We start from the raw sequence: 17,473 nt of genomic DNA, 5'->3' as shown, positions 1-17,473 counted from the left end.
CCACTCTTACTCTGTGAGTACAGGCTGCTGCCAGACCGGTCTGACAAGCCAAGGGAACTCACAGCTTGTGTTCTTTCACTCACAGTTTGTGTTTAGCAGGTCAGGAACAGCCTGGGATAACGTCAGCGCGGGGACAACCTCACTGCCCAGCAGGATGGCACTGACAGGGTGCCAGCAGGGACTGGGAGCTGAGTCGAACTCTTGGCACTCTGGGTCCTGGCAGATGCCAAAGGGCCAAACAATGGAGGGCTGAGATTTGGGCTAAGGCACAATTAACAAACTAACAACCGACACTAAGCCGCTGGAGTTGACCGAAAGCTCAGTCTGACCTGGAGCAGTGAGCTCTGTGTTGAACCAGGCATTATTTAAAGCCCTTTCATCCTTGATGGAAATTTGTAAGCAACTTTACAAATCAATCCCAGCATCTTAAGAGCAGCAGGATGGCACCAGAGTGTTCAGCCTTTGTCAAAGGCTGTCTGCAATCTGCTCAGACAAAGCATTTGGAAATTGAATTTGTACTGCACTGTGCTATCAATGAACCATTTTGGTGATGTTTCTTCAAAACCCTGACTTCATCCCTTGGAATCATAATGGACTGGGCTTCCATTAACCAATGCTGTCCCTGAGCACTCAGCTCTGGTCTCCAGCAGAACCTGCCCAAGAAAACACTCCTAGGGATCACCAGCCACAACAGAGGACACCACACCACATGAAAACATGGAAAACACAGCCACAAGAAGGGTTACATACCTGCAGATGGGTATTGCAGGCACCAGCTGCTTTGTCCAGGATGGAGGAACCAACAGAATGGATTCTGGGGCCGAGTTTCTCCTGTCCTCCTGCTCACAAGGCCCGTGGAAGTCAACAGTCTGAAAGACGTGACATGGAATGCTGTTTTTGTGGGAAGACATGGATGAAGGATCAGGGCTGGTTTTCCAAATTTTCGTGGGGACACCACAGGAAGGATCCGTAGGAAGGCTGCTCATAGCATCCATGGAAAGGGGAGCGCTGGCCAACTGCGTGTAAGTAACTGCAGAGGTGTCTTCTCTCAGGGGGATGCGAGGAGAGGGCTGTGGAGAGGGGGTCCGTGACTGCCGAGGAGAGGTGGAAGGCAGCTGAGTACTGTAGAGCTCAGTGCAAGAGTACCTCCGTTTTGCACCTGGTGACGAAGACCTTGAGTTGGGACAGGGTGATGGTGAATGGCGTCCCAAGCAGGTTTCCTCCGTGATGCTTGTTCGTGGTGACATTATTGGAGAGGTTCTAGGAGAATAATGAGTATGGATGTTTTGAAACTGTGGACAAAGGTCATCACTAGGACCATTATTTGGTGAAACACATGGTGATGTGCAAGGAGATACATTTGTCTCTGAAATGAAACTTGCAGAGGAGCCGCTACTAGCTGGGCTCAGACACAGTGGTTCTCTGTAGCCCTCAAAGCCAGGGACAGGCAGGGTAACCCTCGGGCTAGTGGTGGCTGAGTTTGACTGATGTTCTACCAAAAGAACATCTGTGTCTCTGCCGCGGAAGGGACCCCCTGAATGAATCAGTTCATGATATGGAGTTATTTCAATCCTAGGGCTCGGAGCAGAGGCCCCTGCAGCGTTGGCAGGGTGTGTAGGTGTTGGCCCTATGCTATCTGGCTGTCCATATCTGCCCATGGGATCTGCAGAAAGGCTAGAAAAAGGCAGGGGGCATGGCTTGAGGCCACAGTCCAAGACATCATGAGCGTATGTAACTCCAGAGGGTGGGCTGTTGGTTTTATGTGGAGTCGGTTCTTCTGGAAAAAGAAGGGTCTCTTTAAGACTGTAAATATTGTTACAGAAGCTGAGCAATCATGGATTAAAAAATGCATATTTATAAACTGATTGTGATCTGATATTAGGTTATTATTTAATTCTTTTTAACTGCAATTAATGCTTGTGAAAGTACTGGATTAAGAGCCAGGGAAGCTCAAGTGCCCAGGGCAGGTGCAGCATGGACAGAAGGACTGCAAACACCTCCAGCCGGGCTCCTGCTGCCTGAGCCTCACCTGAGGGATCACCTGGACAGGTCAGCAGCGTCCCAGCCCCTCTGTCCATGGCAGGGCTGCCCTTCCTGCCAAGGACACCCTTAGTGACAACTCGGCGGCTGTGATGTTGGTCACATTTTGTCAACTAGGAGCTGGACTGAGACCAGCACATCACAGAATTGCTTCCAAACAGATCTACCTAAAACCAAATGCCGAGGAACAGCTTTTGGTGAAGGGAAAAACATCTTCCTTACACAGCCAAGCCCAGCCAGGAAAGGCTTCATGAACCAAAGCTGAGCTCCAACTCTTAAATTGAAAAGTCAGTTCTGTGTGATGATTTGTTTGGCTCTGTATCATGACAGCAAGTTTAGTGACAGGTTTCATGTGAGTCAGCAAACACATTCACAAACATTTGTCAGAAAAGAGAGAGAGGGAGAAAGAATCCAGTTCTGTGGTTAAGGGCAATCACATTCCAATTTCAGCCCAAGGAATATTTTCAGAGAGGGATTATAAAATACACAACAACAAGTAAGTGCTCAGTAGAGCCCTCTCTCTGCTGGTGCAAAAAAAATCCTCAATTTTCAAAGATTCCCATTCTGCAAACTATCCCCAGGGTGCAGAGCAAAGGGATGCTTCTGGGGAACACAGCATCCCGAGGGTGTGCAATGCCAGTGGCATCCCAGAGAGCAAAGTCAAGGCAGGTATTCCCACGGACATCAGCTCCTGGAGCTGCCCCAGCCTGGGAGCTGAAGAATATTTGTCATCACACAAAAACATGCAAAACACTACCAGGATCTGTGTATGTTTTTAAAGACTTCAGTGTATCCAGCAGGAAATACCCAAAACAACTCCACAATTTGGGATTAATTCACACCATCTGCTCGGTCTGGGCACACATCAGTGCATGTCACAGGCAAAGAGGGTTTCATTTAAATATTTAAATTACTGTTCCAGCATTTTCTCTAACTCCTACATGACATGAGGCAGCAATTCCCTTGAGAAAATATACAGAAAGCCAGGCAGGAGGAGCTGACTTTGCTTTCTGCAAAAGTTGCGGAAGTTCCTAGTGAAGCTTTTACATGCAGAGAGATTTTAACTTATTTTCAGGGGATTTCTGTTCATTTTTAGGAACTGCTGAGCCTTTGTGTTTAGTGGGAAACCCCAAGAGCCAAGCAAACAAACCAACACACAGAATGTCTAGGGCAGGAGGGGAGCTGCACAGGATAGTCCAGCTTGCACATTTCTTAAGGTTCCCTCTGGCTTTTAATCCTAGCACACAGCTGCTTTGGGGATAGGAGAACAGCAACGAGTCACTGAATTTTAAGCCAAACATATTTTTAGCACCGTTGATTTCAGAGCTTTGGCACTCAGGAATAGTGTGTCATCCCCATCACTCAGGTCTGACACATCAAGCCTCGAGATTGCTGCTGAGATTCACTTTGAACAGACCTTGTCACGTCTCCAGAACGAGCAGAGTAACACACCCCCACAGACCCAAAACATTGCTTCCTCCGCTTTCGGAAGAATCACCCTGATTCCAGCTGATGCCAGGGAGCAAAACCAGCACCAAGCAGAGCCAGGCTGAATGCCAGGCTCGAGGCAGGATTTGTGCAGGGACCAGCAGGAGCAGAAAACCTCTCCAGGCTGAACAGCTTCACATCAAGGAACAGGTGACCCTTTCAGTTCCCCATGCAGCACAGCCGCAGCTAAAGCTGCCCCACCACACACGTTAAACTGAATTATCTGTGCCAGATACAGACAACAGGTACGGAACCAAAACTCCTCACACCACACCGAGCAGCAAATCCACTGGGGGTGGGTTCACGTTGAGGGGTATGGGAAAAGCAAAGGTGTCTGTACATGCACGTGTAGCATTTAAAGTGTGCTGAATAACAAACACACCCCCCCACCCACAGTGACCGCCCATCAAAAACTGGGCTTCAGACAACCCACATTTTCTTTGCTTGTCCCTGAAATACGGTGTTTAAAAGAGCTCTTTCTCCCTTGGCACTCGGGCTCCCGGAGGATCCACGTTCCAGGTATGAATAACAAGGCTCAGACACGCAGCAAGCCGCAGCCTGCCCCTGCCTCCGCGGGCACCGGGACAGCTCACCCCGGCCGCAGCCCCTGGCCAAGAAAACACCCACAGCTTCTGTGCAGCAACAATATTTACTTCCCCCCACTGTCAGTAAAGCGGGATCGTGGGCACGGCTGCAGACAAACGCTGGGCTGCCTTGAGGAGTGCCCAGAACAGCGCCGGCCGTGCCCAGGGCTGAGCTGCGATCCAGGGGAGCGGCTGCAGCCCTGACTCATCGGCACGGCTTCGTCAGGAGCCCGGCCTGGGGCTTTGGGGAGCTCTCCCGGCCCTGCAGAGCTGCAGAGGCACAATGAGATCACTGTCCCGGCCGCTCCTGCCCACGCCGGTGACGTCGCGGTCTGTCCCCACGGCAACGCCGGGGATGCTCCAACGCGAGGTCTGACCCCACCGGGGAGGGAAGCGGCCAGACGGGTGAAGCAGCAAGTGCTGCTCCCAGAAATAAACGGCTCTTCCACGGAAATCGGCAGAAATTCTGCTTTTTGCTTCAGCAGGAGGGGACTGGCTACTCGCTCCCGGCCAGCTTGGCTGAGACAGGCTGGGGTCAGGAGTCTGCTCGAGGGAAGGACAGACAAGAGCCAGCAGCCCTAGGAGAGGAGGAGCATCACCACCACCAGGAGCTCGCTTTTGTAAACAGCGTCAAGCTCCTGCCTTTGTGAGGGGCAGAGGAGCAGGGGATGCTCGCCAGCAGCTCAGCTGCTTTCTCTCTGCACTTGCAGATAGCAGTGGGAACACGGAGCCCAGGACACAGAAATGGCTCCAGGAGGTCAGGGCAGCAAAGCTCACAGTGCCGGCCCTCTGCCACACCGGGGATGGCAGGGAACAGCCCTGCCACCCTCTAGCTGGGCTCCCCAAGGAGTGAGAGCCCTGCACCCCTTACAAGAGAGCAGGTATGTGATGGATCAGCCCAGCAAAGGTGTTTTCCAAGGACTGAAGCAACCAGAAAACCTCGGTTACCCAGAGATACAGCTTTGATCCTTGAAGGCTGTGCCACCTTCAAGAGCTCGTCAATTCCTACATACTGCATCCCAGAACACAGACTGGGATATTCCAGCAAAGCACTGTCCTCTCCACTGCTTTTCTCATGGACATCTCACAAACACCTCCTCAGCACGGGCAGCTCCAGCACTTCCCCCCTCCCCTCCCTGCACTCAGGCATTTCCCAGCCTGAGGTTTCAGTGCTGATTCACCCTCTGATTCAGTACCAAAAGATCCTTCTGCTTTGACAGGGGGTTAAAAGAAAGCAAGTTTCTTAGCCAAGCAACACTGGCACCTCCTCATGCTCTCAGTCAGCTTTGGCACTCAACTCCCCTACCTAGAGCAGTCTGACCCTCAAGCCCTCTAGGATCCCACCCAAGCTGCCAGCTCTCATTCCCCCTTTCTTCCACAGGTTTTACCCACGCCTGTCTCTCTTACCACGGCAGGAAATGAAGCAGGGTTCTGGATGCTGCTATACTGCAAATAACCACCAAACCAGCTCCTCTGGCCCAGGAAGGGTGCAGGGAGCTCCATCAACCAGCTGGAAGCTGGGCAGCCTCCCCAGGTGAGGGGAGGCCCTCAAGAGTACCCTTAACAACCCAGGGAGAGTTGAACCACAGGTGAAAGAGATCAAGGGATTTCGGGTTCGAAGGACTTAACCCTTGATTTACCAATCTCCTTTTCACACATCTCTGAACGGCAGAAAGGAAAAGGAAAAGGCTCCCGAGGTTCCCCAAGCCCAGGACCACAGCAGTGTGGGCACACGTGGCTTGGCGAGGGCCACCCTGTGCTGTTTTAAAACAAGGCAGCTACTTCAAAGCCATTCAGTCGGCCAAATGTGACCGTGCCAATTAGCATGAAATTAGGGAATAAAGGCTCACCCGAGTGGCTGCATTCCATGCTGGGTTTATCCAAACCATCCTCTAGGAAAAGCTAAAGATAGCCCTGTGCAGGCCAGGGAGGGCAGGGGTACAAGTTGGGTTTTGACCTCACATCCGCTGGCTGCAGCTCCCAGGATTTAACTGGAGCTCCTCATTTGCATAAGTAAAAGCGTCGATTTTCTTTTTTAATTAACTTGCTTATTGTCATTTGAAGGGGCCAGTCCAGAGCTTCTTTGCATTTTTCAAAAGCTGAGTTGTCTGTTATTTACACTAACTGCTTGGAAGCTCCAAGTGAGAGCTGGTTTCCTGAGTGAAATCTGGAATTCTCTGGTAGATGTGCATATTTGTTTCTTTACGGCAGGGCTGAACACTGCCTCCTGTGTTCCTGAGCCAGCCCCAGGACCCAGCTGCATGCACTTTCAGTTTTTTTTCCTTTTAATAGTTTTGCATCTGGGAGAAGAAAAAAAGGAACGAGGCAAATTATTCAGGGCTTGACACCTACAAGACATGGCAATGTCCCTGGGAGCCTGTCTACATACAAACAAGCATTTAGAGGAATATTAATATTTATGGATGCTCCCTGCTTCCCCTCTCCACACTACACACACACAGACCTTGTAGATTCATATCACCAGATGCAGTCTGAGAGTCTAATGAGCTACAGAAAGAGCCTGAGCCTAGAGAAAATATTCTTTCCCATCTGCATTCTTACCTGTTGTCTCAGGGCAGGATTTTGTCTGGAATCTTATTTAAACATGGGTTTTGTTTGGATTTGCAGAACAACCCTCAGAGGATGAGCTCCCAGAAGGGTTGACCTCAAACATTAAAAATTATGTGGCAGCTTTACCTCTCAGCAGATCATCACACAGTGAACACCCAATAAACCTGCACGAAGGGAGCTGCTGGAGCAGAGCACTGTCTGGATTTTGGTATTTCCAGCTATTTTGTCTCTCATAGTAGCCAACAACAGGTGTTAGGAAAGAACACACAGAGTAGTTATCAGAACATACTCCTCTGGGAGCGCTGTTTGTAGGAGCTCATTTGCAAATGCTCATTAACTCTCTGTCAAGCCTCTCCACTAAGAAACAAGGACGTGCAGCACCTTAGTTTAAAATAAGTTAAAATTTGGCATACCACTGCCAACACCTGCACAGGAACCCTGCAGGGAATGCATCCACCACTTTTTTGTTTAAAGGACACAGAAACATCCTCCATGGCCAAATGAAATCACAGCTTCAACCTGAAAGCACAGTGTGTGCCTTGCCCACACTCCCCAAATCCTGTTCACCTGGGCAGGCCCCTGAGTTCAGCAGATGTTTCTTGTTTGCAAATCCTGAGAAGATTGCTAATTAAAGTCTGGCAAGTAAAGGTAAAAAGCACTCTGTAGAGCACTGCTGCTTTTGGACCTGGTTGGCTTCAAGAGGAATATCTAATATTAATAATATTGACGATAGGATTTTTATTGACCCTTCTTTTCCCTGCTGCTTTTATAACAGTCCATGTTCCTGTTGTCCCAGGCACACACAAGCACTACTGAATGTCAGTCACTTTCAGGAAGGAAATTTCTGGCATTCCCATGACAACAAGTTGTGATATAGGTCCTACTTTTAAAACACAAGCTTAGATTGTGTTTCCACAATTCCAACCTTTAAAAAAATTGTTTATCAGGAATAAACATTCACCCCAATCCATTCCTAGAGCCCCAAATTTACGCTTTTTCCATATTTTTTTCATTTAAAAAGTCCCTTTTAGCGCGCTTATAGATTTGTTATTCTGGGACTTGTCATGAGCAGTGGGTGGAGCAGACCAGACTGGGAGGACTCCAAATGCAGGAACCAGACTGAAGTGCTGGGACCCACTGCTTTGGTTTTGGTTCCACTTTGACTCCTCCTCTGCACAGGACTTGTTTGCCCAACTGCAGTTCAGATGAGGGCAGAATTGCACATGAACAATGAGCATCAGTTACCACCAGCATGAGGATAAAGTCCTTCCTCAGAATTTGAACATTTTCTGCTCTCATGTAAACATGCTTTAATCTTTTGTACATTAAAGGTCACGGATGTATCCTGGATTGCTTACAGACTGGAGCTGGTGCCTTTTCAAAGCCAGGGAGAATGTTCTCCAGATTACAATGCTCATATATATGGTCATGATCTTTTTCTTTTTTTTTATGCTAATGATTTCCATCTTTGGAACAAAATTACTACTAATTATGGTTTCCAGTCACTCAAAAGTAAAGAAAGCAGGCTCAAGAAGGAAGTTACTTCTACAACAAGCACACACTGCTCTGCGTTTATGTGGTTTGAAGATTAAACTTTCTACCCCCCACCTACGTACAATCATATTCTGTAGAACTTCCCACTTAAGGCTTCACAGCAGCATTGTTGTCTACTGTGAAGATGTGAACAAACCAGCATCTGAAGCTTTCACTGAGATTTTGCATTAAATAAAATACTGAGTGTATTTTCATTAAAAACATTAACCCCTCCCCATTGTGGATTTATTTTAGCATGGTTTGATCTACGTGAAACCTTGAAAGAAAATTCAGCTTTGTCCATCTGATGGCTTGAACCGTCCTCAGTCAGCTTCAATGCTGGTGCACATCTGTACACTTAAACAAGGACACAGGGAATAAAACTCAGCAACAACTCTCCATTTCACTAATGACACCACGATTCAGGCCCCAAAGGTCTCCTCCTTTAGAGGAACACAACATCTCTCTGAGATGCCCCAGGGAAACACCACCTCTCCACTGTGCAGAATCAAAACCGACGTATCTTAGAGACAATATCCCAACAAATCATTCCTCTGGGTCCTTTTCTTTTGGCTTTGTCGGTTTACACAAATCTACATTTTATAGGAAGTATCCCTGTTTAGTATCACCAACAGACAGAATTACCATTTAGAAAGTCAGGGAACACTTGTCACTGCGCTTTTAAGTATCACAGCATCAGCTCAGAAAAGCAGAACAGTCTGCAAATCTTTCTTTTTTTCCTCAATTTCAACTTAAGCTCACGGCTTTGTCCCCTTCCCGGAGCCAGCTGTGCCGAGCTCGCTGCCATCCCCGCAGGAGGCTCGGGCTCACGGCAGGCAGCAGCTCCTCGGGCTCCACGCCCCAGTGCTCCAGCTGCCTTCGAGCCTCCCAGAGCACGCTCTGCCAGATGCTGACGGGCAGCAAGTGCCTGACCGAGCTGAGCTGAGCTGAGCTCCTCCGCTTCGCCCTTCCAGCCGCGCCCATTCCCGGCTGCCCAACTCTGGGGACAGCAGCGATGTCCCCCAGCCGCTCCCGGACACCCCATCCCGGCACGGAGACCGAGCCACTCGTCCGCAGTGCCCCTCGGCAGGCACCTGCCGCCACAGCGGCCCCGCAAACGCGAGCGGCCCGGCCCCGCCTGCCGGGCTGCCCCGGGCGGTGCCCGCCGTGCCCCGAGGAGCTGCCCGGGGGCTCCGCCGCGCCCGGGCGGCCCCGCCGCTGCTCCTCGGCGGCTCCTCACCAACCTTCGATCGGCTTCAGGTAGTCGTAGTCGAAGAGGATGGAGAAGTCAAACTCCTCCTGCGGGCTGCCCGGCCGGGCCGTGCCCGGGCCGTGCCCCAGGTCCCCCTCCTGCGGGCCGGGGTCGGGGTCGGGCCCGGGCGCGGGGCCCGCAGCGCTCATGGCGGCGGCGGCGGCGGAGCGGGGCCCGCCCGGGGCCGGGGGAGCCCCGAGTGCCGCGGCCGCGACCCGGCGGTGCCTCCGACAGCGAGTGCCGGGCACTCACAGGGCAGGGACAACGGAGGGAATAAAGCGAGGAAACACCGAAAATGCCCCGGCCAGAGAGGGTGCGGCGGGCGCGGTGCCCCGAGAGCTGTGCGGGCGGCCCGGCACGGCCCGGCCCGGCCCGGCCCGGCACGGCACGGCACGGCACGGCACGGCCCGGCACGGCACGGCCCGGCACGGCACGGCACGAGGGGCCGAGCGGCAGCGGGGCAGCTTCCTGCTCCTCGCAGCCACCTGCGCCGGGGCCGCCCCGGGGGAGGAGCCGGCACCGGCCCGGCAGCACCGCACCGGCCCCGCGCCCGGGCAGAGCGCCGGCCGGGCTGGGAAAAGCGGGGCTGGGAAAAGCTGGGAACGGCGGGCCTGCCCCGGCACGGGAGCCTCCCGAAATGATCCCCTTTGGGCGAGCGTCCCTGCCCTGTTGCCCCAGGTCGGGCATGAGCGGGTGTCTCGCACGCAGCCGCCTTCTCCCCAGCAGCGCGGCCCCTCTCTGCTGAGGTTTCCAGGGTCCCAGCAGCTCCCGGCAGCGCAGGTGCTGCCCTTGCCTTCTCCAGGCTTCACACATCCCACGCCATGTGCTCTCGCTCCTGTGGCAGGCTGCGGCAGCAGGCGGGTGTCTGTAAGCACAGGACAGCCTCCCCCAGCTGGAGCACCTTTAGAGGCATCAGGTTCATCGTGCACAAGGCCTCTGTTCTCCTCCTGCCTCTCTCACAAACAGCGTTTCAGAGCATGGGCGCTCGCCACGTTCCCTGCTGACCACAGCTGGGTGCTGCCAGCTTCCCCAGGTCCCCCCAGCCACCTCCACCACATTGACTCCATTCATCCCACCTTCCCCTGGCCCTGCACAGGGTGCTGGTCACTGCCTCCCGACAGCCTCCTACCCCTGGGATGGCTGCTACAACCAGCAGTGACTTTACTCGTGGGTAACTGGAGCCCCTGAGTTTGTGTGCTCAGAGCATCTGTGGTCAGAAGGCTGCTCCCTCGCTTACCTGTTTGTATGGTGCCCTTTATGAGTGTGCAGATGGCTGTCATCAGGTCTGTGAGTTTGAAAAATGCTCCTAGACTGTAGACAGGTCAGGGAGGCAAAGGCAGAGGGACCAAGATCATTAAAAAAGTACTTTGGTGTTTACTTCAGCTTGTTTTTATTTGCTAAGCCTGTCACCACGACGGCATTAACTGCAAGACAAATCCCACCCTACATTACTTGTCTAAGGCCACAGAAAGGCTGTTTTAAAGCACACATGAACCAGAATCTCTGCAATTGGGCTTATAACCTGCTGCCTTTCTCATTAATGTGTCCAGCCAAGCAATGACAAATTGCCTTCTCATCACACCCTTTTGCTCCATCCTTTGCTAGTCAGAGGACAAGAACTCAGACTTTCCCTACACTTTGCAATCTGGTTCTACACTGAGTTTCTGAAGAAGCCCAGTACTGGCTGGTTCCCCTACAGCTCCTGGCGTGCATCAGGGACACCTCTGGGTGAGCAGAAACACCACACAAGGGCTGGGGCTGAAAGGGCAGTCAGGGAGCAGCCAGACCTGCTGCGAGGCTGCATCAGGCCAGGTGGGCAGCAGTCACAATGGAATGAGGCCTTGTGACATTAAATTGGAACTGGAAAGTGCCAGGGGATAGGGAAAAGTGGCCGTCAGAGAGGGCAGGTGATCCTGCAGACAGGATGTGCCAGGGTGTTCCCTGAGGTATTTACTGAGGCTGCCAGCCCCTTGGGGAACCCGTGCTGCTCTCTCCGAGGGCCTGGTTTATTCTGAATTGTTTAAACATCTATTAAATTGGATTGTTTATGTCTGTTCTCCAGTGATCCTTACCATTTGCTGAGCACTGGCCTTTTATCGTTGGCTCTTCTATTTAAAATTCATTAGAAAAACAAAATATACTTGCTGATCTTGGCTTAGCACTAAAGAGAGCTGTCATCCTCCCAGCTAACACGACACGGAGCATGATTGGAGAGCATCAATTGTATTAGCCACAGAAAGAAATGACACAAACAAAAACATTGGGCTTTTTAAGTGAGATATGGGTGATTGGCAGGAGGGCAGGGGGAGACGACCCTGACTTCTGCTAAATCTCTGTCCCATCCTTTACTTCCCAGCTTGCCTGCAATCCATTAGGCATCTGAAGTTACAAAATTATCCTCAGCTACTCCTAGGATTAGTAGTACTCCACAAGTGGAAAATGTACCTTTTGCTTTCCAAGAGGACCGTGTCATACGAAAGAGTTTCGCTGCTAACACGTGTAATCATCAGTTCTGACTCTGACCAGGAGTGAGGGTGACAAGACAGCAATGAGATAAGTGTTAGAGAAATGTAGGAATTAGCTCAGCTTATAGGATTCGGGGTTTTTTGCCCAGCAGACAACTTGACAGATGTCAAGGAGCAAGAGCCACCAGGCATTAATCGAGTGTGTCCCTCGTGCTCCCTCCTGCAGCTCTCAGGGCAAGTGAGGACACCGGTCCCATATGATCACTACTCAGAACCTATAGGAATAAGATTTTCCACATGCTCTGAGTGCATGGAGATGTGAGTTCGAGCGCTCTGTGGGCTGGGTTTGAACCTACCAGTGTGTTATTTAGAGCAGAAATGTTGCAAATGCACAAAATACAGATCTGGCCTAAATATTAGAGGCATGAAGCCATTGCTAGGTGCAGGCAGCTGCAGAATTGAGCTCAAGTGACAGCTGTAGTTTGTGGAGCCTTCCAAAGGCTGAGTGGAGTTTAGTTTAGACCCAAACCAGGCTCTTGAGCCCACAATGAAAATAAAACATTTTAAATTGTTTAAGTTTTAGCTGTTAATAACTACATAACTGACAAGTACTGCCCACGGTCTGTCATTAATAACCAGGGATGAAGGAAGGCAGGGAAGACTTAAGTAGACTGTGGGCTCTTCAGCCCGATATATACACTCAGAAACATCATCCAAATCAAAGAAATAACCCAAACAATGTCACAAACGCTTCCCAAAGCTTAATTTCCATTAGGGCTGGAATGAAAGGCTGGAATAGAGTGTCCAAAAAACAGAAACACTGGTTGGTTTTCCTAAATCTCAATCTTTCTCACATCAGACCCTTCCTTCCTCCAAGGATCCTCCATGCATTTCTCCTGTATCCAGGATCATGGAGACTGGTGCCAGCTCTGCCTGGGCTCTCAGCACCCACACTGAGATCTGGGAGTCAGCATTAACTCGGGGGTTTTTTCTATAAAGCTGTTTTCATGAGCCAAAAAGGTGTTTCAAGAGCTGAAGCAAAGTCTGTCCTTGGCAGCATTAACAAAAATTGCAGCCACGTATGCTTGCAGCAGGCTCCACACAGAGCAGAACTGGAAATACACTGTGCTGCCATTTCAGGGAACTGCAGAATGGAAGGAGTCCTTTTCCACATAGTTGGACCCGTGCTGGCCTTTGGCAGGGCTGGACCTTAATAAAACTTTAAAAGTATGTGAATGCTGGACTACCTAGGTACTGGGGGACGGGGAATCCAAAAACAAAGCTAAAAAGAGCCCTTCTAGTGTAATACAAACTGTGAGTTAGGAAGTACTTAACCTATTTCTCAGTGTTTAAATGCATTGCCAATGTAACTTCTCATTTACTATTTTCACTTTCTACTTATACTGCCCCACTGTATTCCCTGGACCAATAACTTCACTAATTCAAGGGATCAGAGGATGCTCCGAGATGAAGAAACTTTATTTGCTCTCAGAAATGGGGTGTCTGTGCTAATTATTATTTGACCCACACGACACATAATTTACACGGGATCTCTAATACTGCAATACCTTCACGTTAAACTTTTTAAAAGAAAAAGAGGGAGAGAAAAGTGGATTAAGAAAGCTGCATGTCTATTTAGCTGCTAAAACCCAAAGAAAATATGAGTCAATGCTGTCTTAAAAATTGAAGTGTTCTAATGGTGTATGTGGCAGGCATTAGAAATTTAACAGGCAACTAAAACTTGCACATGGACTTAATCCAAGCTCTTTAAAATGAGCTCAGACTGTGAGTGACTGGTTGCTTGGTCTGGAGTGTGGGGAGTGTTATTAGAGAAAAAAAAAGGAGGGAGAGAGAAGGGAGAAATATCTGGTAGTTCCTTTGAGAGGCACATGCACACACACTACTTTTCAATTTTGGGGTCAGGTTGAGTCAGAGATATTACCCCCCAATTTCAAGCTTAAAGTGGTTTGGCAAGAAAGGACAATGGAAAAATTGCTCATATCTCCACGTTCCCATTAAGTTCTGAAGTCTGCTGGGCAAACCAAAGGAATGCACATATCATAGTTAAAAAAAAAAAATAGATTAAGCCAGTAGTGGAAAAGAAGTTCTAGGATATTATTATCCTTGGCTATTTTTTAAAAAATGAGTGATGAAATTTCACTTAGAGTATCTATTGGAATATTATAAAAGAATGCTCCAGTTATGACAGTGTCCCATCTGTGAATGTGATTCCTGCCCTGCACGAAAGACTCTGGAATCATTTGCTGACTGTAGCTGGTGTAACTGCGTCCCACAGGACAGGCTGGCCCAGAGAAAGGTCAGGTGGCAGAATTAACAGCTGTGGGACCACAGGATGACACGGGGACCGTGGTCACCTGGGGAAGATCTCTGCCGTGGCTGAAACTTGCTGAAGCCAAAGCAGCTTTTTGCTGGCAGGGTGTTTGTGCAGAGCCTTCATTCCTCATTCTGAGCCTGCTCTAATCATAAAAGGGGATGAGGGCTTAAAATTATTAACACATCATCATTTACACACCCTGCATTAGTAAGACTCTAACACTTTGTTGTGGGTGCAGGAATCCTCCCAAAGGCAGAGACTGATCCCAAAAGTGCCATGCACTATTAACCCCTTGCAGTTCCATGCTGCTTTTTCCTTGTGGAAACGTTGGGAGCAGCCTTGTGACACAAAGGCAAGCTGGGGGCAGAGACTGCTCCAATCACCCCTGCACCCCTGACAGGAGCAAGCATTTGCATAAGGCAAAAATGCACTCTGGAGCCCGGGAGCATGTTCCTTCTGGAGCATCTCAAGGCTCTGTGGTGCAGCTGAGTGCACTGCTACACTGCCTACTGTGGTCTCAAATATTCGATCTAGAAATAAAAAAAATAAATTAGTGCTTTTCATTCTGGGCTGTGACTGCAGGGCTCTGGGGAAAGCAGAGCTCCACAGCACTGGAAGGGGTTGTGGTGCTGCCGCTGGAGATCTGCCCTGTGCTTTGCTGCACTGCTGTCCTGCAGCAGGTGAGAGCAGGATCACTGACAGGAGCATCAAGTCTCCTCATTCCCTTTGCTGCTCTTTGCAGCAAAATAACTTCCGCGGGCTGTTCTGAGAGTGACTAAGAGCAGCTGGAGCGCTCAGGAGACAGGGAGTTTTGTCTGGAGAAAGCCGAGGAGACACGAGGCAGGGCAATGGCCTGATCCTAAGGCTACGGTATAAAGCCACTCAAGAGTCTTTCCATTGGCTTGTTCGAGAATCGAAGCTCTCGGATGATCCTCTTTGGGTGTAGGTGTTAACGAGTGTGTTTTGGCAGGTGCCCGGGGAGCTCGCTGCGGCAGGAGAAAACAAACAGCCGCTACTAAGGGCCCCTCAAAGGCAGCCCTGCCGCGCTCCCTCGTCCCCCGGAGCCCGCTCAGCCTCCGCGGCCCCGGCTCTGACTCAGCGGCCGAGCGGCGCCGCCAGCGCGGGCGGGGAAATCAAGGATGGAGCGGCCCGACGGAAGAGCCCTTCCCTTCTGCACCTCCTGCCGCTTCTCCCCGCACCGGCAGCGCTGTCAAAGCCGAGCTCACCCCCCCGCCCGCCCTCCCGGCGGCGCAGCGCTCCGAGCGCCCGGGGGAGCGGGGCCCGGCGGGGGCAGCCGGGCTCGCTGGTCCGCGGGTGCGATGCAGGAGCGGGGCTGCGGGCGGCCAGGGCTTCCCTCGCGCCGAGCATCCTCCGCCCGGACCCGGAGAGCCCCGCACGGCTGTGCCCGGAGCCCCCCGCCCCATGCCCCGCTCCGGGCGAGCCCGACCCCCTCCGCCTCCGCACGCCGGCCGCTCCCACGCCGCGCCCTGCCCTGCCCCGGGCCCGCAGCCCGGCGGGGCGGGACGGAGGATGCCCGAGACAGCCGCAGCATCCCCCGAAGGCTGCCCCTGTGCCCGGGCGGCAGCGGGGACACCCGCGCTGCGGAGGGGATGATGGCTCGGGCCGGGGCGGCCGCGCACGGGGCTGACAGCGGGGCAGGCTCCTCCTCTCGCCGCGCTTAACTCTTGCCTCCTCCAGAGCCCCGCAAGCCGCCCCCAGCCCCGACCCCCGCCCGCCGCACGGCCCGGCCGCGCCCCCACCCCCGCCCCGCGGGCACCGGCCCCGACGGGACCCCCGGGCACCCCCGAGCGCCGCGGCCGCCGAGCCCCGGCCCGGCCCGGCCCGCGCTGCCGCAGCCTCCGCCGGGCCCGGGGCAGCGCCGCGGCGCCCCGAGCCCCCGACCTGGGCAGGCGGTGCAAGGGTTAAGCGGCCGGGTTAGTCAGCGAGACTCCTGGGGTGATGGCTTGGAAGAGGAGAGTCCCTCTGGCTGGAGTTTAAAGGAGGCTGCTCCAGACAGATTAGTATCGCCGTGGCGGATCGCTTCAAACCAACCCAAACCTAAAGGCAGCCCAGTCCTTTCCCCGAGGGCCCTTCTCGCCGTGAACCCCTCCTGCCCACCCCGCCTGCCAGCGGGCTGGAGCCGCGGGACGGACCCCGGGCCGGGGAGGGACCTGCCGAGCCCGGGAGGGGAGCGACACAGGGACACACACAGAGCACACAGAAAGGCAGCAGTCACACCCTACCTTGATCCATAGACCTCATGATGTGGTGGTAGTGTACCAGCCTGCAGGCAGTTTCTCGCTGCATCAGGAATTTAAAAAAAAAAAAAAAATCAAAAGCAGAAAAAAATTAAAAAAAAAAAAAAAAGAAAAGAAAATCTCCTTTAAACCATGTTCAACCAGTGCCGCCCGGACAGAGGGAACCCCTCTTGCTCGCCTCCTCAGTAAGTGTTTGGAGGTGCAAAGAGGGATCCGAACTGGGCTGAGCTTGTTCCTGAAGTGAAGTCAGTTCTCTGCTCTGAGATGAGGGTTACTAGAGAGGGAAAGGCCACTTCCTTCCCTGCTCCGAGTGTTTATAGTCTTTGAATGCTGTAAAATAACGGGATTCCCTCACTGTTTCCTCCTGTTTATCCCAGTGCCATGGAAACCCCTGGATCGCCTCCATCTCCCAAACTGAGGGCTTTCCTGCAACTTCACACTCAGGAATCCATGACGTCTCCCAGCTCCGGGCCAAGGCAGCTCTGCGGCTTTCTCAGTCTGCAGCACAAGCACTTAATTGTTGAGCAGAAAGTTAGAGAGCGAGTAAGAAAGAAATATGGATGATGTTAAAAATCCCAGTGTGTGCTTTTTAAACAAAACTTGCAGGAACTGCAAAGCCTTTCAAAGCAACGGGGCTTCTGTGCAGAAGTTTTCCTTCTTCCCAGCAGAGACAAGCTCAGGCTGCTGCTGCTGCTGCTTTTACCTTTGAATAAATCATTCAGAAAAGCGAAGTCCCCAGCTTATATTTATGTCTTTTAAATTCACCAGCACCCTATTAATACCCATCTTGTTACTGGCACAGGTTTTGGCTTCTAATTACCATTGGCTCAATTCTTCATACAAAGACGAAAAGAAAAATTAAAAATCGGTGAATTTGTTTAGTGGTGTTTCACAGACCTCTCTCTGTTCCTATTTTTAGATCAATTTAGGAAAGGAGCAACCCCATG

General features: G+C 51.8%; 1 protein-coding gene across 2 annotated transcripts in view; it reads right to left on the bottom strand.

The window, feature by feature from the left end:
• NFATC2 (nuclear factor of activated T cells 2) overlaps positions 1-9,617 on the bottom strand; it is a gene marked incomplete at both ends in the record, with an annotated part of 72,574 nt that extends 62,957 nt beyond the window's left edge. The window contains 2 exons of one of the 2 annotated variants that reach the window (XM_082292575.1): positions 751-1,777; positions 9,461-9,617. In XM_082292575.1, the coding sequence (XP_082148701.1) occupies positions 751-1,777; positions 9,461-9,617 (1,184 nt within the window). Of the gene's footprint in view, positions 1-750; positions 1,778-9,460 lie in introns of those variants that run through there. The other variant, XM_082292576.1, reaches the window with a different exon arrangement.
• Between the last annotated feature and the right edge of the window lie 7,856 nt (positions 9,618-17,473).

Source organism: Coloeus monedula (assembly GCF_965178545.1).
Source record: "Coloeus monedula genome assembly, chromosome: 17".
NCBI classification, from domain to species: domain Eukaryota; kingdom Metazoa; phylum Chordata; class Aves; order Passeriformes; family Corvidae; genus Coloeus; species Coloeus monedula.
The sequence above is the reverse complement of the archived record's forward strand: the minus strand, read 5'-3'. Positions and strand labels throughout refer to the sequence as shown.